General features: G+C 39.8%; 1 protein-coding gene across 1 annotated transcript in view; it reads left to right on the forward strand.

Annotated features, from left to right (window-relative positions):
• The first annotated feature begins 9,076 nt into the window (after positions 1 to 9,076).
• Positions 9,077 to 26,181, forward strand: part of jam3b (junctional adhesion molecule 3b) — a 54,610-nt gene continuing 37,505 nt past the window's right edge. Inside the window, exon 1 of the mRNA XM_078531954.1 lies at positions 9,077 to 9,175. Within this exon, the coding sequence (XP_078388080.1) occupies positions 9,118 to 9,175 (58 nt within the window). The 5' untranslated portion in view covers positions 9,077 to 9,117. The remainder of the gene's footprint in view (positions 9,176 to 26,181) is intronic.

The raw sequence follows: 26,181 nt of genomic DNA on the forward strand, positions 1-26,181 counted from the left end.
ATGCTCTCCACTTGCCTGGATGAGTGCAGCTCCCACAACACTCAAGAAGCTTGATACCATCCAGGACAAAGCCCACTTGATTGGCAGCCTTTCGCAAACAAAAAAAAATTATGCACTAGTACACCTATATCCCCTGTTTTAGGTCTTCTGCTCTGGGGCAGGTGTACCCTCAGCAGTCTCAGAGGCTGGAGATGATGGGGTCACAGGCAGAGGGGACTCGGAATGCATGGAGATCCTTGGAGAGGTCTTGATCAGGCATCTGCCTGATGCTCCCCCTCCCTTTGGGTGCCCAAGGGCCTTCCCTGACTCCTTGGGGAGACAGGGGCACCTGGAGGGAGGTCAATGTGCCTCGTGCCCCTTTCACGTAGCCACAACGAAAGCTCACCCATGACTACAGCAATGGAGTGCAGGTCTGAACACATCTCCGGCATAAACTGGGTGTGCTGTGCACCAGGTTCTCTATGGCGTCTACCATCCTTCCCATGGAGACTTCGATGCGCTCACATGTCAGATCCACTGCATCAGAGATCATGCGGACGGACTCTTCCGCCTCTGTCTGGTGTTACCCTGCATCTCGATGATACTCCGACATCTTCTCCATGAGCACCTGCAGAGGCTCATCATCTGACTTAGACTTAGCAGGGGCCACTTATCCAGCAGTGCTCCCTGTGCCGTGGACCTTGGCTGTCACTGCCTCCTCCTGTTGTGGACATGTGTCTGTGCGGTGACCACCAGAGTATGAGCCCGAGCCTAAACTAGATCTATGAACCACCAAGGTGTGCATCTCTGGGCTGGTGGAGGGTGAAGATGAATGCTGTAAAGGCTGTACATGTGAGAAGTCATTTTCATCCCCTTTCAAGGTCTCCTGCAGTCTGGGGCTGAGTTCAGGTACAAGGATTGGCCTCGCCCTCTTCCTGTTGGCACCTAGAATGGAGAGAGGAGAGAATGAGTGACTGACTACACTGCTTCCGACTTTGCACACTGCCTCACTCTCAGGTTCCTATTTGCAGTGATTAAGCATGCTTTCTCACTGGATGCTTGGGGGATGCTGACCTCGCCCTCGGCAAATGCATGGTCACGATCATCCCCCTGCAAGTTCAGCAGCCTGTTATGTTCAAATTGTGTGAGGGTCTGAATCTCGGCCATGTCCTCTCCCATCTTCTCCCTCTCTTCCCTATTGTGCACTGTCTTCTCTTGCATAAAGATAGACAAATGCATTGTGAGCAATTCTGATGCAGGAGCAGGTCACATACTACTAGTTCTGTGGCTGATACGTGACATTGTGACTCCCCAATGCCTGTCCACCATGTTCAAGGTACATGTGAGGAGCTTGAGGGAATACTGTCTACGTGATACACTGGATAAGTGTAGCTCCAATATCATTCAGGGAACTGGACACCATGCAGGACAAAGTAGGCCGCTATACTGGCACCCCATCCAACACCATCAGCATTGAGTCCCTCCACCACCAACTCATTGGCAGCTCTGTTAATTGGCTGATAGTCCCCAGGGCTACTTCGGCAGCCCTCTTCAGACCCACAAGCACTAGCAGCTAGAAGGAAAAGGGCAGCAGAGGCATAGTAGCATCTGCAAGTCACCCTCGACTCCAACTAGCCCCTCAACCCCTCCCCCACCCCAACAATGGCTGTGCCTTCAGTGGGGCTGTGTCGGCAACCCACAGTTGCCTCCCTACCAGTGGACTAGCACAAGGACTCCCTATCACAAGGACTGTACTGGGGCAATCAGGCAGCACCCCAGCACTTTCTCAAGTGCTTTTAGGGATGGGCAGCACAGATGCTGGCCTTGCCATTGACGCCCTTGTCCCATGACAGGTTCAGAAAGTGGTGAGTTGAGTAGAGGGTTCACTTACCCTGGTGGCATGGCTTAAATTGTCTATGTGTTTCCTGCACTGCAAGGCGGTCCTCCTCTGTACCCCTGTGGCACTGACCAACTTAGCAACCTTCACCTAGGAAGGTGTGGTGAGTCGGGTGGGCCTCCTGCTCCCATCCCTTGAAAAGAAGACATTCCTCCAGTCCTCCATGGCCAGGAGAAGAGTCTCCAGGGAGGCATTGCAGAACCATGGGGCCAATGCATGCTGCTTTCTGGAAGCCATCTTGGTGCCCTGAAGTGCTGGCATGCTAAATCACTGGCTGTCTGGGGGTCCTTTTAAATATGGCGCCTGGACATGACAGCTGGATACGTGACTTCTTGCTGCATCCCCACCCCCCCACTCCCATCACACAATGTGACATAATCCTCCCGGCTGCATAATTAATCAGGTAAGCAGCGCACAATTCAATGTGCTCACTCACCCCACTCTCCAACAGAAGTCACTCCGACTTCCCACTCCTGCCAACAGACTTAGGCCCAGAGTGGAAAATTCTGCCTAATATCTCTGTTATAATAATCTTCATCTTATGAAGTAAAAGTAATAATAATTTGCATGTACATGGCATCTTTAATGTAGAAAAGCATCCCAAAGTGTTTCACGGAGCCGGAATCAGAATATGGACACTGAGCCCACATACAGGCTATTAGGAGATGTAAACAGAAGTTTGGTCAAAGGGATGAATCTTAAGGAAGTTAAAAGGTTGGTGAAGCTGAAGAGCTTAGGGAAGGAATTCCCAATAAGTAGCATAGGAACGTAGCATTCAGCCTGTCGAGTCTGCTCCACCACTCAATTAGATCATGGCTGATCATCTACCTCAATGCCACTTTCCCACACTATTTCCATATCCCTTGATGTCTTTAGTCGCCAGAAATCGATTTCGATTTCGGTCTTGAACATGCTCAACGATTGAGCTTCCATCGCCCTCTGGAGTGGAGAATTCTAAAGGTTCACCACCCTTGAGTGAAGAAATTCCTCCTCACCTCAGTCTTAAATGAGATTATCCTGAGATTATATCCCCTGGTTTTAGACTCACCAGCCAGGGGAAACATCTTATATACATCCAACCTGTCATGCCCTGTAAGAATTTTATAAGTTTCAATGAGATCACCCCACATTCTTCGAAACTCTAGTGAATACAGACTTATTCTCCTCAATCTCTCCTCATAAAACAATCCTGCCATCCCAGGGATTAATCTGGTGACCCTTCATTGCCCTCCATCTATGTATATCCTTCCTTAGATAAGGGGACCAAAACTGTGCACAATACTCCAGATGAGATCTCACCAAGGCCCAAATAACTGCAGCAAGACATCCTTACTCCTGTATTCAAATCCTCTCATGGTGAAGGCCAATGTACTATTTGCCTTCCTAATTGCTTGCTGCACCTGCAATGCTAGCTTTTAGTGACTTGTGAACAAGGACACCCAGGTCCCTTTGGACATCCGTACTTCCCATCCTCTCATTATTGAAGAGCTATTCTGCCTTTCTGTTTTTTCTACAAAAGTGAATAACTCCATTCTTGTTCACATTATATTCCATCTGCCATATTCTTGCCCATTCAATCAGCCTGCCCAAGTCCCCTTGAAGCCTCCTTGCATCCTCCTCACAACTTACATTCCCACCCAGTTTGGTGTCATCAGCAAATTTGGAAATATTACAATTGGTCCCCACATCCAAATCATTTATATAGATTGTGAATAGCTGTGGCCCTAACACTGATCCTTGTGGTACCCCACTAGTAACAGCCTGCCATCCTGAGAATGATCCATTTATTCCTACTCCCTACTTTGTCTGTTCACCAATTCTCAATCGATACTAGTATATTTCTCCCAATCCCATGTGCTCTAATTCTATGTAGTAACCTCCTTTGTGGGACCTTATCAAAAGCCTTCTGAAAATCCAAATACGTCACATCCATTGGTTCTCCTTTAACTATGCTACAGTAACGTCCTCAAAAAAACTCCAACGAGTTTGTCAAACATGATTTTCCTTTCATGAATCCTGAAGGAATGACCACTAGTTGAAAGGGGAAGTGAGGGGCAATGCACAACAGACTAAATTCTATTACAAAATAATAATTAGATAGGCCTGCCCCATAGATTGGACTCAAAACAGCTTCTGCCAGCTTTGTTTATCTTCATGTATGATTCTAAGAAAGCCAAGTTTGATTGAAGATGCTGTTGACTGGGTGGGCAAGTGGCATTTGCCTTCTGAGTTATTGAGTTAGATTTGCTGCAAATGAGGTGATGTTTCCTCCCATGGATTGTAAATGAAACAAATGAGCCATCAGGGTCTAGAGGGCATCTTCATTAACTATTGTTAACCTCATAGCAATTATTTATGGTTGGTTTATAGCTTATTTTCATCTCTTGAACTTTGGGGCAAGTATTTACCTTGTGTGTGATGCATGCATATGTGCAATTATGTTTAATTATTATACTATTTGATTATAATGGAATATGCCTAATATAATGGAATTTACATCCCAAACATTGGTGTTTTAAGTTTCTTATGTAGAAAATATAATTATGTAAAAGGCATGTGGCTAGAATTTCCTCGGGCATTATGTTAATCCCATGTGGAAAGTCGTGTAAACATTATAATAACTTTGCCTTTGGGATAAATGAAATGCACATGATTTACTAGCTAATATAATACTTGTGACAATATTCTGAATTTGTTTTCTGTTTTATTTGATCACTAGTAATTAGAGAATTCATGTAGAAGCTTTTTAGGAGGTAGTTTAACATGAGGCTTTACAACAAAGAACAGTGGAACATCACAATTATTCTATAAGTGAGGAAAACATCACAACCCTCAGGAGATGCAAAAATAATTAGCGAATCACAAAGGTCTAATTTATGGATGGCATGGGTAGAAATTCTTTCTTTACATTCTTATCTTGATAAATGACAAAATAGAAGGCTTAGGCAGGGTGTTTCACTACAAGAGTGGGACTGGGGAAATCAGGACAATGACCTTGACCAATGATCTTGTGTATTTCATACTCCTTAGTTTCAGGGTAGCATTATTGTGGCACTTTTCTATCGGACCTGGATGCTGTATGACATGGGTAAACTCAACAATGGGAAAGAGAGCTTTGTTCAAATTGATTCACAATGATTTCCATTTCCAAAGACTACACTTTAGTCAGCCAGCCAACATATTTGGTGCCATGAAAAAGATAATCTGACAGAAGCCTTATGAAAATACAGCAACTGTTTATAAACAGGAAATATATTCTTACAAACATCCAAGATGATACAAGGTCATGTTTGCTTTCATTATGTTTTAGCTTCTACTGTGATTAGACCTGCAAGGACATCCAAGGAAGATTCTAAATCTGAGGCATTAGAGAACTTTAATCATAATAGGTTGACTCACATGGGGATTAGAAGTTAGAAACCTACAGCAAAGCTCAGCTTATGTCCTTTGACATTAGTCACTATGAGGCATGATTGACAAGTTTACACTTATATGTGATGATGCATTGCTTGATCCTGCTTTTGCAGAATTAACAAGCATCTGGTGAATCAAGATTTTATAGATAGATTAAAAGCTATGCACTACACTAGCGATTCATGAAAGCAAAGGTGTTGGGGAAGAAATAATAGCCCTTCTTATTTTGTGATTGAATTACAAAGTTGACTTTTAAATATGCTGCAAAGAAAGATACAGAACGTCGACAATACAAGTATGTTCAAAAGTAAACAAAATAAAATACAATAACAATGTGATTTATGCAGGAAATAAATAATGCTTGCATTGTAATGTAATAGACAAATGGTATTTTAGGGAAAAAATTATTTTGATGAATACTATCCTGAAAACACCTGAACAGTGTCACTGACATTTCATACTTCTAAACATTAGAAACAATCCTGAAATATTCAAAGATCACTCCTATTCCACTGTTTTATTTAAAATGTGTATTATTTAGTCTAATTTCAACAAAGGGCCCTTTTTCCTTTATATCTTTGTTGTTGCTTGGAAGCAATCTAGATCATTAGTGAATCAGCTGGGCACGCTCCCTGCATATAATTATTGATCACAAATAATGCCATAATTGGTACAAGTAAAAACAAAAAGAACTGTAGACACAGGGAATCTGAACTAAAAATAGAATATGTTGGAAATGCACAACAGATCAATCAGCATTGTGAAGAAAAAAAGACAAATATTTTGAATCTAAAGCCTGATATGGCAAAGAGTTTACACAAGGAAGTGCTGGCAGAGCTGCTGTATTATTATCATTTTCTGTTATGCAACTTTTTTCTGTCTTTCATATACTGTTTTCTCTTCAGATATTGCCTACAATCAAAGTGGGACCTACCTGCTTACTTGACATTCATGTGAAATGAAGGCATACTTAGAAAAACTACTTAATGTCTGTGCAATGCTTTAAAAAAGAGCAATTAGATCATGCTTCAAACAACACCTGATTCTGTTCAATATCCATAGTCATTCTAAGCATTGATTTACAAATACCTTCCACACTTGCAGGTTTTGTTAAAAAGCTTCCATTACAAAAGGGGCAATATAAGCAAATTAGGACAGCTACATTCACATTTGTTATTCCAAGGCAATCTAGGATTAGGGCTGTATCTATTCTGGGGGATAGCCTCAAAATCAATGGCCTGCTACTAATTTGGAAAACAGTGTTAGGGCAATTTCTAACCACTTTGGTTAGGAGAGGATTAGAATGGATTAAAAAGTTTCCTGATTGCAAAGAGAGAAACCGATTATACATCAACTAAATATAAGGAGTGGGTGTTTTGGGTTCTTACAACATCTCTAGTTTACTTTAAAGAACTTCTAATTAAACTCACTGATTCAATTCTTGCCAATTGCTTTAAGACATGAACTCCAATGTTAAAAATGCAGCTCTAATACAGCAAATGGTCCAGAGTAGATTATAGTGGAATACAGAAAGGAAGGCAAAAACATTTCCTTACAAATATTCTGGATGTTGATCAAAATTCAATGTTTGAACAAAGTCACTACTCACCTCAGAGAAATTAAAATTTGTTAATATTTATGCATAATAAACTCCAATGTTTTGATGTCATTTCTCCATTAGCGAATTGCAGATTAAACAAAATTAGCTTTAATACAAATCTATTACTTTGAGAAACATGCAGCTTGCTGACTTCTATTCCAGCATGTGAGTAACTATCAAAATTCAGCCTATATGAGCTAGATTAGTATAAATTTAGTTAGAAAGCTAGATGTATGATTAGACTGCAGTGAATTTATGTGAAGTTGCTATAGGAAGTAGAATTAAACATGCCCCTGTGCAACATCCCGTTATCCAAAATAAAAGAAAATTGCATAAAAATAGAATTATATATAATCTTGAGCATAATTCCAATGAGTAACTGTTATTTTCATATACCACCTGAAAATTTCATGACAATTTAAGATGACAATATTCAATTTAACTGAGCCAGTCACAATTTTTGTTTGTTTTCTTTGTCAAAATACTCAAAAGTTGTTTATGGCACGTTTTGTTGCATAATTATTTAATCTACAAATATTCAGAGTATGACAAACCCATTATTTTTTAAAACTCTGACTCCTTTTATCTAAACTAGACATTCATAATATAAATGCCGATGAGGTTTCTTTTCAGATTTACTGTTTGCAACAGTAGTCACCAAGTTACATATTCCTGAAGGAAAAATAATATATCTATGCAAATATTATACTTCATAAACCTTTACATATTGAATATCACAAAATAAATGAATATAGAAGGAAATACCCATAAATATATGCTGGTGCAAAGTTAAAATCTTCAAACCTGTACACCTCAACATTGTCACCCATTGGACTTTCATCTGCGTCTAGTTTTTAATGCTGTCTAAACATTAAGCACTCACCTAATATCTATTTTTTGTCCTGTATCCCCCAGATAAACCTGTGTTTTATGGTGTGGCAATATTACTTATTAGGGTTAATACAATTTTAATGAATTTTCATCAGCAAAATACATGAAACCTGAAACTGTAATTTTATCTGGTCACCTTGTCACTGTCAAACTTTTGAACGTTCCAAAAAAAAGTAGCTACTCTCCCTAATCTGTCCATCTCTTATGCCAATTCTCTCAATCAATGGCAGCTGTCATTATCAACTAAGAGATAATAAGTTTCCACTACAGTGCTTCATTGGCACTGGGAATCAAATATTAATTTGATTAGTTAATTTTCCTTTAAATTTTTAATTTACAAAAACATCAATTTATATTTATATAGTGCCTTTAATGTAATAAAACATTCCAAAGCACTTCACAAAGTACTTTAAAACAAAGTATGACAATGAGCCACAATTAAGTCAAGTTAAGCAAAAGCTTGGTCAAAAAGGTAGGTCTTAAGAAGTGGTTTAAAGGAGGAAAGGAAGGCAGAGAGTTGAGGGAGGGTATTCCAGAGCTTGGGGTCTTGGCAACTGAAGGCATGGCCAACAATGGTGGAGTAATTAAAATTGACAATGCACAGGGGCCAGAATTAGAGGATCACAGATATCTCGGAGGGTTCTGGGACTAGAGAAGGTAACAGAGATAGTAAGGGGGTGAGGCAATGGAGAGGTTTCAAAACATGGGTGAGAATTTTAAAATCAAGATGTTACTTGACCAGTATCCAATGAAGGTCAGCGAACACAGGAGTGATAAGGGGAACAGGATTTGCTGCAAGTCAAGACACGGGCAACTGAGTTTTTGATAACATCAAGTTTATGCAGGATAGAATTTGGGCAATCAGCCAGGAGTCCAATGATTTGTCAAGTCTAGAGGTAACAAAGGCATGAATGAGGGTTTCAGCAGCAGATGAGCTGAGATAGGGGCAATGTTATGGAGGTGGAAATAGATGGCTTTAATGATGGCATGAATATCATACAGTTTAATATAATACTTTATGACCGATAACACCTGTCAATCATGGTTGATATAAAATTGGCAGCAAAGGCTTTCTCCCTTCTTAAAGGGACACAACCCTGCAGCAAATAGTTATTTTAAAAATCAAAATTAACAATTCTGTTGATAAAAGCAGCTCCAGTTCCCCGCCCTCCCCCTGAATTTGCCTGCACTTACCTGCCTTGTGGAGGGCCAGCATCCATCCATCCTCCTCTGGTGCCCCGTTGCCATGGTGCCGTCGCTCAGGGTAACTGCATCCTGGTGACCAAGCTGCGGTCTACGCGCAGGCGCACTCACTGGCCGAGCAGCGGCATTCAAGATGGCGGGAGTGCGCTGGGCGTCGAAATTCTTTGGGCTTTTCCTCCTCTTGGCGGAGAGTAAGTAACAGACACCGGACAATATTCGGTATCCTCGCATCTTGAATTTTCCTGTGCACCTTTACTTGATTTGTGTTTTGAGAGTATTTTTTTCTTTAGTATCCTGTCTGTTTTATTTTATCTAACGGTTCTGGCGAGCGAGCGACAAATTTCTCTGCCCCGTTAGTTTGCCCCTCAACAGGTTTTCTTTTTATATCTTGGCTTAGGCTACTTTAAACTCCAAAATACTCCTTTAGGGAAACGTTTCCTGAGAGCAAATGTGGACCAAGAAGCAGCTTCCCTATATTTTAAAATTCTGCTGTGGGAGTGAGGGGAATATGGATGAAGTGCTGGAAGTTAAGTTTGTGCACAATTCGCTGGACTGGAGGAACAGCACCTCATCTTCCGACTAGGCACTTTACAGCCTTCCGGACTGAATATTGAATTCAACAATTTTAGATCATGAACTCTCTCCTCCATCCCCACCCCCTTTCCGATCTCCCCCTTTTTTTTCCAATAATTTATATAGATTTTTCTTTTCCCACCTATTTCCATTATTTTTAAATGTATTTCCATCCATTGTTTTATCTCTACCTTATAGCCTTTTTTGATTCCTTCACGCCCCCTCTACCCCCCCCCCCCCCCCAGGGCTATCTGTACCTTGCTTGTCCTGTTTTCTACCCTTAATTAGCACATTCCTTAGATAATATCACCACCTTCAACACCTCTTTGTCCTTTTGTCTATGACATCTTTTGGCTATCTCTACCTATCACTGGCCCTCTATCCAGCTCTACTTGTCCCACCACCCCTCCCCCCCCCCCCCCCCAACCCCATCCCAAACCAGCTTATATTTCACCTCTCTTCTATTTTTACTTAGTTCTGTTGTAGAGTCATACGGACTCGAAACGTTAACTGTGTTCCTCTCCGCAGATGCTGCCAGACCTGCTGAGTTTTTCCAGGTATTTTTATTCTAAATAAGCTAACTTGTTTCCCCTCGAGTGGGTCATTAACTTTCGTTTTCTAAATATTGATACCGTCGCTGACTGTTGCTGCTGGTTTAATTCCACACTTGATGCGATCAGTCCTCATAATTGCGCTCAGTGCAGTCTCAAGATACATGCCAAGTTGTCTTAGTCACTTCTAACCGCGCACCCCCCCCCCCAACCGCCTTTTTTCCCACAGAATAACCTCTGTTTCCGGGCACCTTAATAAAACTATCAAATAGGCATTCGATTTTACTGACGAAATATGTGTTGTAAATTTTCCACAATGTTTAATTGTTTCGTCAGTCATCCTGGATTGTTTTGGGTTGCGGGGCATTGGCCAAAATTGCATTCCTTTAACAACTGGTAGAAGTAAGATGGAAACAGAAGTCCTCACTCAGGAGCGAGAAACTGGAGCATTTTCTGGTGAAAGGTTACCTGCCTGAAACATTCACTGTTTCTCTTTCCACCAGACGCTGTCTGACTTGCTGAATATTCCTTGCAACCCGCAGTATTTTGTATGGGTTGCAGTAAGATACGGTGCAATTACCGTTATGGTGGATAAAGATATGTCCGTCCACCTGAATTTCCCTAGGAGTGAGTGAACCGCTTAAATATACTGCAATATGAAAGTTTTATGTAGTAACATAACTAAAAAAATGTGTCCATCAGAATGTAAGGAGGGGAACAAAGGCGAAACTTCATTCAGGAAAAGTTGTTCGCTTTTCAAAAAAAAAGTAGTGCAGTATTTTGAGAGTTGTTTGGAGTATTCAGTACAACTCTTAAATCTACTTTTTAAATATACTAGAATTTTTATGGCTGTGATAATCAACTGCATTGACTAATGATATTGTTACGAGCAATTATCTGCTTATTTTAGAGTAATTTACCAGTAACACGAAGAGTGTAATTACTGGTCCCAATTTGGGTTCCAGCAGGGCAGAACAATGTTTATATTGCTCGACTCCTTCCTGTCTTGCTGGAATAGCAGGCTTGCTTAGGAGTGAACCGTACAACTATCTGGTTACAGATACAGGCATTTGTAACCATTTAAGAAAGCATCCTCAGTGAAAAGAATCCCTGATATCTAAATATTTAAATTGGGCTTAGGTAGTTATACAAAATACATATACAGAGTGCAATCGGAGTATATTGTAAACCAGATTTTACACTGCGCTAGAGTTATTCCTAATATCAGTATTATATAAATGACTTGGATGAAGGGACCGAAGGTATGGTTTGCTAAATTTGCTGATGACACAAAGGTAGGAAAGTAAGATGTGAAGAGAACATGAGGCTACAGAGACATATAGGTTAAGTGAGTGGGCAAAGATCTGGCAAATGGAGTATAATGTGGGAAAATGTGAAATTGTCCATTTTGGCAGGGAAAATAAAAGTGTACTATCTTAATGGTAAGAGGGTGCAGAGGGATCTAGTCCTGGTGCATGAATTTCAAAAGGCTAGTATGCAGTTATAGCAAGTAATTAGGAAAGCTAATAGAATGTTATTGTTTATTGCGAGTGGAATTGAATACAAAAGTAGAGAGGTTGTGCTTCAGTTGTACAGGGCATTGGTGAGACCATATCTGGAGTAGTATACAGTATTAGTCTCCTTTTTTAAGGAAGGATGTAAATGCATTGAAGCAGTTCAGAGAAGGTTTACCAGACTAATACCTGGGATGGGAGGGTTGGCTTATGAGGGAAGGTAGGCTAGGCTTGTATCTGCTGGAGTTTAGAAGAGTAAGAGATGACTTGATTGAAACCTTTAAGATCCTAAGGTGCCTCGACAAGGTGGATGTGGAGAGGATGTTCCCTGTTGTGGGAGAATCTAGAACTAGGGGCCACTGTTTAAAAACAAGGAGTCACCCATTTAAGACAGAGATGAGGAGAAATTTTTCTGAGGGTCATGAGCCTTTGGAGCTCTTTTCCTCAAAAGGCAGTGAAAGCAGAGTCTTTGAATATCTTTAAGGCAGAGGTAGATTCTTGATAAGCAAGGGGAGAAAGGTTATAGGGGGTATGTGTAAACGTGGAGTTGAGGTTTCAGTCAGATCAGCCATGATCTTATTAAATGGCAGAGCAGGACTGCTCCTCAGGGGCCAGGTGGCTCCTAATTCGTATGTTCTTATGTACAAATGGAGAGAGACTACACTGTACAGGAAATTAGAATCCCACAGCACCAGAAAGGTGGGGGACAGCCTTGCTTTGACTGTTCTTTCAGTCTTGATATTATAAGACTTCAGTTTTGTTATCTGGTCATCTTTTATCATAACTGCCTTTGCCCCTCTCATTCACTTTTTAAATTCTGCTCTGCATTTTGTGTTCTACTTTAATGTACTGTAGTATAAGCCTGGCATCAAAAACTTTTATGTTTGCTTTTAATCTCAGTTTCTTAAATCGTCCAGGAAGCTCTAGATTTTATACTCTTTCCCCTTCATGACAATATGTTTAGTTTAGCCTCTACCCAGTTGAATAAAGTTCTGCTGTTTCCTTCAGGACTTTGAGTTTGCAGTATACTGTTTTCTAGATATATGATTTGCTCCTGAATCAGGTGAGGCCCTGACTTCAAATCTATATTTGTCATTTTAATGTCTGTACAAAATTAATACTTTTCACCAATGGTAGACTTGCAATGTAAAAGTAGTTTTGAAGTGTTGCTTTTAATTCTCTTGACATGCTCGAGTAATAACAATTTTTGTGGTTTGTTGAGTGATGTTTCTTTACCCCATGTGTTCATGGCTGTTGCAAAAATGAATGCAGTATGACAGAATAATGTGAATTAGCACTTTATGGCTGGGCATGGCCAGCAGTTTCTGTCTTTAAGCTGTGTCCTGCTTTGTGGAGTTGTTTACTTGATATGGTGGTTGGTGACCGTTTTGGTAGGCAATGCAACGCTATGCATGCCTAAACAAACTAGTTTACCACCTTGGCAACAGGCCCTTTTTTTGGATTCCCCGCCTTATAAGGGAGAGGGAAAACTTCTGCACCCTTAACTTTCATCAAAGTTACAATAAATTCATCTTATGTCATGTGTGATTGTAACTTATGAGACTAGAGGCAAGGGCTGGGGTTGCAATGCAGTAGTAGCTCAGTCTCCTACTGCATCCAAGATGTAGAGCAACATGCCTCACCTGGAATTTGTCACATTTTGATTTTATACACAGGTTGATGGTGGTTCTTACTTATAGATGTGAAAAGTTGCTGGGCAGTGAGATCATTCTCGGGAAGGTAGACATTCCTGCCGATAATCTCTGTCTGGCTCCTGAGCTGATGCGGCTGCACTGCTGAATGCTGCGTACGTTACAGCGATGGTGCATATGGTTATTTATTTTTGTGTAAAACACGAATTCTCGTCTTTTGCACTTGTAAAACAATACTGGTCATGCTTTTTAAAAGAAGTTGTGAAGTGATTATTAGTCTGAATGTTCATTTTAACAGAATCCACCCTTGATCCACAGAATGACTTCAATTATTCTAAGTGAATTAAATTTCCAATACTAAACTGTCCAATAGCTGAGATAGCCATCAAGAAATCCAGAATTTCAGCATGAAGTTAGTTGTGTTTTTCTACCTGAGCATTCAAACAAAAGGCATAGAATTAAAAGTGGAACATTTCCAAAATCTATTTTGTGGCCGTATGAAATTAATTGATGTAGTTTTGGAAAGCTGCAGATGAGAATATCCATTCAGACCAAAATTCTTTAACTATTATGTCACCTGTATTATTATGTATTTCTGAACCAAAGAACAAAATTCCCATGCTAAAAATAGTCTCTTTATATTTGCAATGCTCAAAACTTCATTTGGGATCGTTTCTGCATTTGCACCCTAGGTAACATGGTAACAAAAGTTGAATGTTTTGTATTTTGGTAAGGTGGTGTGGACGGGAGGTGAATCTGGAAGGAATGAAATTGAACAGTTTGCTGTTTTGATTTTGTCAATCTACACGTAGACCTCTTTGTGACTGTAAAGATTCTTCACAATGCGGGATGGAGAGAAATAGTGCACAGCTTTAATATTTTACCGACGCTAGTCAAATAGCTGCTTCTGAGTTTGTTTTGAACAAGTAGTCTTTGTTCATAGTACAACACAATGATCATGCTGCTAACTCCTTAACAAGCCAGGTTTTGTTTTGATCAATAACAGCTTGTACAAAAGCAAGGAACACAACTGGATGTGTACACCATCCACCTACTTTCTGACTTGGACAATAAAAATTCATTGTGTGAGGGAACCAACCACTACCTCATTTTATTACACAGATTCTCAAAAATATGGATTATCAATTTTGCGTGTTAACATGTATCAAGGCTGATAAAACATTGCTGAATTTTTCTAGTTAGTTATAGTGTGTACTATGTAGGTTTATATTAAGCATTCATATGTTTAACTACTTTTATCCTATCCAATTTTAGCACCACCTCATTGAGGTATTGGCTAACCAGTTTTCTTAACCTCCAAGAACCTTTTCTGGTACAGGGATAATATTTGTCTTGTCCAAAATTGGGCTTTATTGAAGGAGGAAATAAGTGTTTGGAGACCAAGAGAAAAAAAACAAGTTTCAAGTCAGGAGCTCTGTTTGAGACTATAGGCTATAAAGCTTTGATCATCAAAAGACAAACTGAAGATGGAACTATCAAAATTGAGATTTGGCTAACTAAGCTAGAAAAGAATGGACAAGATTGAGCTGAAATTGTTATTTCACTGAGTATCATGACTTAAATGAAGTTGATAGTGTAATCATCAACAAAGGTTGGATAATGTTGGATATTCACTTGAGGTTGTCATTAATGAGGAATGGAGCAGGAGGAAGTGGAGGCTTAGGAAATTCTAGTGTTAATGAAAAGAAAATTTACTTCATTTGAGTGTTGATTTGTTTAGCAATGACCAAGATCCTAACACAAGCTCAAACTCAAAGGCTAGATTCTTTTGGAACACATTGTCCCATGAGCATATTAATTTTCATCCTTCAACACTAGATGATTAACACAGAAGTAATCAGAACTTGTGCAGCTACAGGAACATTAACGTATTTATTTGGCTTAATATCAACTCTGAGAAGGTAATGAAGTGGAGTCACAATTCAGACAAGACTGCAGAAGATTGTGATGGTATATAAAAATGTAATTTCCAGATGGGTCCAAAACTGAGCACTATAACTGAGCTTTAGTTCTGTATTTGTATCTAACCAGTACTAATCATCTGCCCTGCGTTAGGTGTATTTGAGCAGCCTCATCTGACAGCGGTCAGCAAAATGGCTGTTCTACAAAATGTCTCATGCCTACAAATTTATTTTTGAAGCTTTCTGTTGAGTTCGCTTGGCAGTAATTTGGGATATCGTCGTATTTGTTTGTTTCTGCTGCCTGCTGTCATCTTCCAGAGTGATGTGCTTCGAACTTCACCAGTACCTCTTGTAAGATGATGGATACGTGATGGTGATGTAACTGTCCAACTGAAAATATATCCCCCTCTGTAGGCAATTTTCTAGTAATGAAATACCATTTTGGCATTTATGAATAGAAGCCTGCAACTTTTCAAAGCCTGGAAATTGTTTGACCTTTTAGTGTTGCCATGACAAGTAAGTATTTTGGTTCAGTTCCAAAGATGGTTGTATTGTATTTTGTATTTGGCATTTAGAATAAATTGTGAGCTGGGTTGCATTTAATAAAATCTCAAATTATATCTCTTTACTCTTTACTCCAACTATTCACATAAATGAAACACTTTGCGAATTTGTCGTTTGCTTCCAAAGTAAGATATGCAAGCCAAACTTTAATAGCGTAGCCAAACAAGTCCCATTTTATTCAGTTAGTTTTCTTGACCTTGTTCATAATGCAGAAGCTTCATGCTTTCCTGACTTGCTTACCCTGCCAAACTTTTTTTAAAAAATCAGACGCTGAGCATGACCGGACAGATGGAAATTTATTATTCCTGATCACTGCTAATAAATTTAACTGCAAAACAATAAATGCTATGCCAGTTTGAAAAAATAGTAAACTAGCTGTATGTAAGTTGCACAACTCAATGAATGTTGCTAAATGTGCTTTATCAATGCTAGAGATTTACAAATGTAATCTTTTTCATACTTATTAAAAGCAACTAAGGAAAAATGAGATTAGTTCAAAGCAAAAATTGCACAAATTGTAATGTGTGTATTTATTGGGAATGGAAATGAGCTATAACCTAGATGAAATTCATTTAGTCCATTTCTTGAGTTTCTTGGGACATTGGAGCTATGAATAAGGAGGCAGTCCATTGTTGGTAAATGATATAGCATGTTTTGAGCCATAAAATATTACTGAATCAGTGGGATTTAATAGTATGTATTGTATTTAATTCATAAAGCAAAGCAGGATATTGATACACTCAGTACAGAATATTTAAATGACAAACTTCGAAACACGTAATGCTACTCATCCGGAATTCTTTTTAATTTGAAGTAAAAATTGATACAGCTGTGATCTGAATGCTACGCTGTTACTTTCCCTTTCCTAGCGGAAATTTATGATATAGAATGAGAGTTGTAAATGGTAAAATTCAAAATGTGGCCATCTTTGTAATGTAAGGAATTGTGTGTTGGTTATATTGGTGCCTAATACCAAGAATGAAGTGGAATATGTATCATTCAGTAAAAGATGGACCAAGTGCTATTCATTACAAAATAGCATTTTCCTTTTTTTAAATAGTCCCATTTCAACAATATACAGCGATATCTATAATTTGACTAGATTATCTATTGCCTATCAAAACTTTAGTTGAAATGTCGTGTTTTTCTGGAAACTTGTTTTTTTTTGGAGTTAAGAAAAAAGTCAATTTGTTAACGAACAACACAATTTAGTTAGAGTGGAAATCCTCAAGAGTTTGGCCCTGATGTCGCTCATCAAAGGTGCATGAATGGAAGAAATGTAAATTCTAACATGAACGTAATTTCTAGTCTTGAGTTGAAATGAAGGAGTGACTTTTAATCAGTACTGCCACATCGAGTCCATGATTCATTTTGGTCGTGTGAGATCTGGGAAGTGGACACATGCTTAGAGCCAAATGTTTGACAGATGTTTGTAACAATTGCACCCCAGTCACCAAGTGCAAAGGAAAACTTTATGAACCTGGAGAGAAGGGCGGAGATGGATAAATGTGAGGGGATTTATTGCAGGTGAATGCCCAGTGTTGGAGTGGATAGATGACTTATCATGGTTAAGTAAAATAGAAAATTGACAGTTTGAATAGGCAGGTGATCCCAGCCCAGTGAAGACGAAGGACAAGTAAACTGGCTAGTACTGTAATCATTTAAGTAAAATGAATAAAGGAAATGTGGATAGCAAGTACTGGAAAAAAAAATGAGAGCTGGTGAGTCAGAGGACAAAAGAGGAACCTGAAAATATACAGATATTCTTCCAATATAAAAGCACATCAGGGAAGATTTACTAATAGGTGTGAAATTGAGGGGAAACAGAATATTTAATGCACCGGAGGACTACTTCCTTGAAGTATTCGTTAGAAAAGACTGTGGTAACTATGGTATTTATTGACCAAGATAATCAAAGTCAAGTCACTTTGACATCTGTGTTCTGCAGAACCTAAATGGCCTTAAAAGTGCTCCAAAGAATGAATTCCAAGGGTCAGATGATATTTATCATTTCCTAAAATTTTAAAACTTTTAGCAGTCATCATGGGGAAGTTGGTAAATACTGGATGAATTCTGCTGGGTAGGAATTCAACTAACATACTCAAAGGATAACAGACTAACTTCATATTCTTAGATTGGTAATTCATTCCATTATTTTACTGATTATCAAGCGCAAAGTTCAACATTCTGTACAATAATCTATTAAGCACAGACTGTGGCTTTAGGGATGTTTGTCACTGCAATAACACAAACTGCAGGAAATCATATGACACAAGATGGCATATTCTTCTTCAGTACCTGAGCCAAAGACCAGTGCTAATAACTTTTCAGACACAAGTTGCTTTTAATTTTCTGCCCATGACTATTAGTAGTTGGAAAATCGAGAACAGTTTGCACCAGAATTTGTGATGAATATTTCTGTCAAATGTTAAAAGCAAAATAAACTTCCATATACCTAGATATTCTGGAAATTATTGATAACGTTTCATATGAAAAGCTGCTAGAGAAGTTGCAAACTAAAGCTTGAAGTGGATAATAATGGCTGGAAGAAAGGAAGCTGTGGGTGTTTGTTATTGGAGTGATGGGTGGAGGCACGTATTAAGTAGAGTGCCTAAGGGATTAGTGTTGGAGTCCCATTTTTAATCCATATAAATGACTGGATTCAGAAGCTTGGTGCAGATTGAATGCTAGTAACGGAGGTGAGTGCTGCCACTAAATATTAAATGTAGGAATGCCTAGTTTTGCAGGAATGCCCATATCATTTCAGTTATTCCAGGATTTGGGTAGGAGTGACGTTGAAGGGAGAGGAGCCTCTTTCATGCTAATATTCGTCAGAAAACTCAAACTGCGGTTTGTGTTTTCTCACACATACTAGCATGAAAAAGGCTCACTCCCCTCCAATGTCACTCCTACTCAAATCCTGGAATAACTGAAATGATATGGGCATTCTTGCAAAACCAGGCATACCTACTTATAACATTTAGTGGTTGCACTCGCCGTTATTACTAGGATTCAATTTGCACCAGGCTTCTGAAAATTCACAACCATTTTTTAGTGAGGGTGGGATTTTATTAGATAAGTGGCGAATTAAAGGTTGTTCATCACCTTTCTCGAAGGCAATTGAAGATGGGCAACAAAAAAAAACTTAACTAAATATCTCTCATCGCCATCACAATCTCTTTTTCTAACTTTCTCTATCTCCTCCGGTGATTTGTTTGGTTACAGCTTGACCATAACGTGGCAGAATTTTACATTAAGTTTGAAAGTGATATTGTTCATTCTGAAATTAGGGTCTTAAGTCTGAACAAAGGAAGTATGAAGGTATCAGGGGCAAATTGGCTATGATGGATTGGGAAAATACACTAAAAAAAAAGTTTGATGGTAGACAGGCAAGGGCTAGTATTTAAAGTAGTATTCCATGGTCTACAACAAATATACATACATCTAAGTCACAAAAGCTCAACAGGAAAGGTAAATCACTGTGACTAAGTTAAAGATTGCACTAGATCAAAAATAGTGGCTTATAAGGTTGCCAGAAAAGGATTGGGAACAATTTAGAATCCAGCAAAGGAGAACCAAGAAACTGATAAAGAAAAGGAAAAGAGAATATGAATGCAAGCTAGCGAGAAACAAAGTTGGACTCTAAAAGCTTCTTTAGGTTTGTGAAAAGGAAAAGATTAGCAAGGACAAATGTGGATCCATTACAGGCGGAGACAGGAAAATTTATAATGGGGAATAAGGAAATGGTGGAGAAACTAAATAATTACTTGTGTCTGTCTTCATGAAAGTAAATACAGAACATCTCCCAGAAATGCTACGGAACCAAAGGGCATCTGAAAATGAGGAACTGAAAGAAATTAGTATTAATAAAGAGTTAGCACTCCAAAAAAATTAATTGGATTGAAGGTTGATAAATTCCCAGACTGTTGAAGGAGGTGGCTATAAAGATAGTGAACATCAACACTTCCCAACCCCTCTCCATTTAAGAAATACTCCGCCTTTCTGTTTTTCCAACCAAAGTGGATAACTTCACACTTATTCACAATATATTCCATCTGCCATGTTCTTGCCCATTCACTTAGCCTGTCCGAGTCCCCTTGAAGCCTCCTTGCATACTCCTCACAACTCTCATTTCCACCTAGTTTTGTGTCGTCTACAATTTTGGAAATAATATATTTGATCCCCATGCCCAAATCGCTTATACAGATTGTGAACAGCCATGTCCCCAGCACTGAGCCTTGCAGTACCCCACTAGTAACAGCCTGCTATCCTGAGAATGACCCATATATTCCTACTTTATTTTCTACCTTTTAACCCATCCTCAATCCATGCTGGTATGTTACCCCCAATCTTATTTTGTTTCCTTACCACCTGTGTGGAACTTTATGAAAAACCTTCTGAAAATCCAAATACACCACATCCACTGGCTCTCCTTTTATCAATGCTACAAGTAAATCCTCAAAAAAAAACTCCAACAGGTTTTTCAAGCATGATTTTCCTTTCATAAATCCATGTTGACTCGGCCCAATCATATCGTTCTTTTGCAAGTGTCTAGTTATCACAGATTCTAACATTTTCTCTACTAACGACAAGCTAACAGGTCTGTAGTTCTCCGTTTTCTCTCTCCCTCTCCTCTTAAATAGTGGGGTTAAATTTGCTACTTTCCAGTCTGCAGGAATCTTTCCAGAATCTGTGGAATTTTGGAGGATGACCACTACTTGTGATGGAGGAAAGTTTCCTGAAGCAGCTGAAGATGTTTAACATAGGACATGACCTGAGGAGTACCTGCAGCAATGTCCTGGAGCTGAGATGATTAGCCTGCAACAGCCAATGCCATCTTTCATTGTGCTAGTTTTGACTCCAAGTAGTGAAGTAGTTTCTCACTGAGTCCCATTGATTTCAATTTTGCTAGAGTTCCTTTTACGCGGTCAAATAATGCCTTGATGTCAAGAGCAGTCACAGATCTCTTTCTCAATGTATTTTAACTGTTGTGGGATACGTACAATTCAAAATTCAATTTTCCATGCATTGTTGGGTTCTTGGATTTACAAAAACATTTGGTCATCATGCATAAGATATATTGTAAAAAGATCTCTCATTGGAATTGCCAATTAATTTTCAATCCTCTGATCAAGAATGAACTTTGAACAATATTTTTGTCTGGAATAATTATCTACAATTTAGAGGTCAAATTCTTTTTATCTTAATGCACATGTTTTATTGCCCTCAAAGGATTTATTTAGCATCACAGTGACATTTTAAGATAAGTGCTATTCTTTGAATAATTGAAGGGTCAGTTGTTTGAATTTGTTTCAGTGCGATACCAGGTACATAGGCTGTACATCCCACCGATTGGCTGATCAAATCAAATAGTATGTTCCTTCCGTTGTTCATAATAGGCAGAATGCAGACCATACTCAACCAGCCCGTGCTTGCAAAACCTAAAGCAAAATATCTACTGTTAGAAGTGATTCTACGATTGGGCAGTACTTGCTATGTGCTCAGAGCTACACTAGCAACCAAATTAAGATAATTAGCCGAGCTTGTAATGTGGCTCATTTATGCTTGCTGGGAGAGACATGTTCTCTGCAAACATAAGAGATATGTTCAAGCCTTGTGTCTCTTTTTGAATTACCCGGGAGCTTGGGAGTCTATAGCCCCCTGTTGCTGTTTCCATGGTAATGCTTTAGCCAATCAGAGTTGACTTGCCAACCAAGCAGCCCCTCTTTTTTCCTGTAGTATAAATTGTTGTGATCGTTTGAAATTTGGCATTCTCGCATTTGTTCTGACGAGTACAAGACAAAAAGGTTTGGCAACATGTCTCTCTTTTCAGCAATGTTTAAGAATTTGTTTTGTTGCTGTTTCTATTATGCTCATTTAGCATTGTGGTAGGCTGAATTAGCATTGTGGTAGGCTGAAGTCAGCAGATTGAATGGACATGACTGTTCATGCATAATGTTTCTATCTTGGCTCCGCTGTAACTTTGGCTGCTCATTTATTACTGTGTCTGACTTTTTTGTTCTGAATGGATTATGAGATTAAGGTTTGATCCTCTTACTCTTCCCTTGATTAGTAATTTCTCCAATCATCACAACTACGACAAATAGTGAGACCAGCTTATTTTCATAGTCACCCTAACTATTGTGACATTTAAAGGATCAGTTTTATGTCTTCATCCTGGTACCAGTTGCCTTATTCTAAGTCCATACAAACACAATGGAAATAAAATGTGATTGTCTTGAAAGCTGTTAAAACTCAAAGGTAATTTTCAAAGGTACCTCCAACCCTTTTCACCAACAAAAACATTGTCAAAGGCACAAGTAGCCTATTTTGGCCATTCAAGAGTTAATGGGGGCTACATTGGACTATGTAGAACTCATTTCTTCAGCATTGTGGCCACAAGGCTCTAAAATGGGGGTCGAGGTCGATGTGCAGAACACCTTGATAAACAACCACTGGCAATATGCAGAGCAGGAAGATAATGACTAGAAGGGATGTACGATACTGATGTGAAGTCACCACTGCCATTTCCAAGTCTTGACTCTAGCCAAATTGCTACCTTAACTTTGCACAGCTGAACACAACATTAAACAAAGTGAAGGATTGCCCCCACCATTTAATTTAAAGGGGCCATGAAGTACTTGCTGGATTATTCCTTTTGGCTGCTGGGGCAATTGTATGCATTTTTTGAGGTTCCGTAAACTCATGTTTTAATACTCTATAAGGGGTTCGGCTGGTCTTGCACCTTTTATCTTAAAATACTGTAATGAAAGAAGCTGATTTCAGACATGGGTGTCCTGGTCAGGTATACTTGGGAAAATTGAACATGACTGAGAGAAAAGAGAGGCTACGGAGAGCATGGCAATCTGTTAGAAGGGGGGAAGAAATGGAGAAGTACAAGAGGGAGGGCACTACAGCGTAGGAGAGCTCTGGCAGAAAGGGTTTATACGATCAGATTGTTCCTGAGTAGTAACAGTAACCTCAGCTGCACCTTCTCATTCACCAACAGTCCCTCACTCCTTGCCTTTCTTCTGTCTCTTGCCATCATATCACAAAAAGCCAGTAAAAGTGCGTATTCAAATCTACTTCTATAAATTCACTAATGCATGCAAGATTGCACTACTCATGCTTGTGCATTTCCTTAGTGTCTGACTTCTGTGTGCCTTAACTTTCCTGGTGCTTCTGTGAGATGATTCCCCAGTGTCTGCAGCATGGGATGTGGAGAAAGCTGTTAACATTCAATTGAGAAGACTGCTGGTAACTTTTGAGGATAACTCTGGGCAGAGAAGTCCCAACTTCATATTGTTCATATTCAGATGGCCTGAGGTCAGCAGTCTGGGCTGGTTAGCTCATGGGCAACAGCAAGAGCCCTTGTGGAATGGCAGGGGTGGGAGCAGAACTGATCTCTTCTGAGATTACAGCAAGATTTCTGTTCCATCGAGCCACTGACACTTACTTTCAGCAACCTTGGTGATATGTTGGAAAACTGTGATGCTCTAGAAGCCCTTCAAGCAGTGGTACCCAGAGCACCTCCCACCCCCCTGCTGCATCGTTTGCAGTCTGATAACCAATGCAACTCTGCTGAAGCTGTTTCAGTTGCAGTGGAAGTTGTGACATTGACCATTAGATGTTATATCAATGTAGGTTCCACAGATTTGCTGATGGAGGTGACCACCCGTTCAGATATGAAAGCCTGGGTTTCAAGATCTTTGCAAAACCCTGTGCCAATTTGAGTTGGATGCCTCCATGCTCCTTGACATTGTGTGAAGACTTTCCAGTTCAACAAACATTTGGCTGTGTACATCACGCACCTGCAGCCTGTCCTCCTTTGACTCTAGATCAAGTGTGAGACCTCACCCTCCGTCAAAGGGCTTGCACTATCCTTTCTCCCCCCCTGCCCTTATCTTTATTCCTGTGCACTTGTGCCTGATGGCTAAGTGCAAATTCCTTCTATAACCCTAATCTATTAAGTATTAACAAGATCAGTATCTGAGCTAATGGCTGTAAGTTTAAGATTGAGAGCTGTTTCTTCGCCTTCACTGTCATCATCTCCTGATGGTGAAAGTTCCAGTTTGGTTATTTGAAATGAAAACGGGACATAGGTTGGGTTATGGTGAAGTGGTGTGTGCAGGGAAGAGAGGAAGAAAGTAAGAAGTACATCATCTGCAACTTGTCGGAAGAAATTATTGGATGAGGAAGATGTGGAAATAGAGGAGGAGGATTAAATGTGGAGAGACTCTTGTCTGTGATGGCCCAGAATTCTTAAATAGGTTCTCATAAAGAAATAGGGTGGGACTCATAAATTGAGACCTCGGAGCAGAGAGTAGAATAAGACAAAAAACCTCATCAAATGCCAAGAAATGACAGGAAGATATAATAATTCTAATGTTATTGGAATTTATTGTAAAATAGAGGTGTCGATGTGTGTGTGTTAGAGGGACTTAATTGGATTAAAGGCAGCAGGTCTGAAGTCTTTGATGTAAACCTGGGGGAAGTTTAGAATGTAGGATGTAAAAGGACATATGCATTTTTAAATAAACATAGCAGCTAGGAGCAGGAGTAGGCCATTCGGCCCTTTGAGCCTGCTCCGCTATTCATTATGATCATAGCTGATCATCCAACTCAATAGCCTGATCCTGCTTTCTCCCCATATCCTTTGATCCCTTTCGCCCCAAGAGCTATACCTAACTCCTCCTTTAAAACATACAATGTTTTGGCCTCAACTACTTTCTGTGGTAGCGAATTCCACAGGCTTGTCACTCTCTCGGTGAAGAAATTTCTCCTCATCTCAGTCATAAATGGTCTACCCCTTATCCTTAGACTGTGACCCCTGGTTCTGGACTCCCCCACCATCGGGAACATCCTTCCTGCATCTACCCTGTTTTAGTCCTGTTAGAATTTTATAGGTTTCTATGAGATGCCCCCCTCATTCTTCTGAACTCCAACAAATATAATCCTAACCGACTCAATCTCTCCTCGTTTCAGTCCTGCCATCCCAGGAATCAGTCGGGTAAACTTTTGCTGCACTCCCTCTATAGCAAGTACATCCTTCCTCAGATAAGGAGACCAAAACTGCACACACTATTCTAGGTGTGGTCTCACCAAGGCCCTGTACAATTGCAGCAAGTCATCCCTGTTCCTGTACTCAAATCCTCTGGCTATGAAGGCCAACATACCATTTGCCTTCTTTACTGCCTGCTGTATCTGCATGTTTACCTTCAGCGACTTGTGTACGAGGACACCCAGGTCTTGTTGCACATTCTCCTCTCTCAATTTATAGCCATTCAGATAACCTGCCTTCCTGTTTTTGCTACCAATAGTGGATAAGCTCACATTTATCCACATTATACTGCATCCGCCATGCATTTGCCCACTCAGCTTGTCCAAATCACACTGAAGCATCTCTGCATCATCCTCACAGCTCACCCTCCCACCCCGCTTTGTGTCATCAGCAAATTTGGAGACATTACATTTAGTTCCCTCATGTAAATCATTAATATATATTGTGAATAACTGGGGTCCCAGCACTGATCCCTGCGCTACCCCACTAGTCACTGCCTATCATTCTGAAAAAGACCAACTTATTCCTACTCTTTGTTTCCTGTCTGCCAACCAGTTTTCTATCCATCTCAATACACTACCCCCAATCTCATGCGCTTTAATTTTACACGCCAATCTCTTATGTGGGACTGTATTGAAAGCCTTCTGAAAGTCCAAATAAACCACATCCACTGGCTCCCCCTCATCAACTCTACTAGTTACATCCTCAAAGTTCCATTAGATTTGTCAAGCATTATTTCCCTTTCATAAATCCATGCTGACTCTGTCCGATTCTGCCACTGTTTTCCACGTGCTCAGCTATTAAATCTTTTATAATGGACTCTAGAATTTTCCCCACTACTGACGTCAGGCGGACTGGTCTATAATTCCCTGTTTTCTCTCTACCTCCCTATTTAAATAGTGGGGTTACATTAGCTACCTTCCAATCTGCTCCAGGGTCTCTAGAATCTCGGAAGATGACCACCAATGCATCCATTATTTCTAGGGCCACTTCCTTAAGTACTCTGGGATTTAGATCATCAGGTCCTGGGGAGTTATCGGCCTTCAATCCCATCAATTTCCCCAACACCATTTCCCTCCTAATACTGATTTCGTTCAGTTCCTCCCTCTCACTAAACAGTGTTCCCCAACATTTCTGGTATGTTATTTGTATCCTTTTTGAAGACAGAACCAAAGTATGTATTTAGTTGGTCAGCCATTTCTTTGATTCCCATTATAAATTCCCCTGTTTCTGACTGTAAGGGACCTACATTTGTCTTCATCAATCTTTTTCTCTTCACATACCTATAGAAACTTTTACAGTCAGTTTTTATATTCCCCGCAAGCTTACTCTCTTACTCTATTTTCCCCTTCTTAATCAA

This window comes from Cetorhinus maximus, chromosome 2, assembly GCF_964194155.1.
Source record: "Cetorhinus maximus chromosome 2, sCetMax3.hap1.1, whole genome shotgun sequence".
Taxonomy (NCBI): domain Eukaryota; kingdom Metazoa; phylum Chordata; class Chondrichthyes; order Lamniformes; family Cetorhinidae; genus Cetorhinus; species Cetorhinus maximus.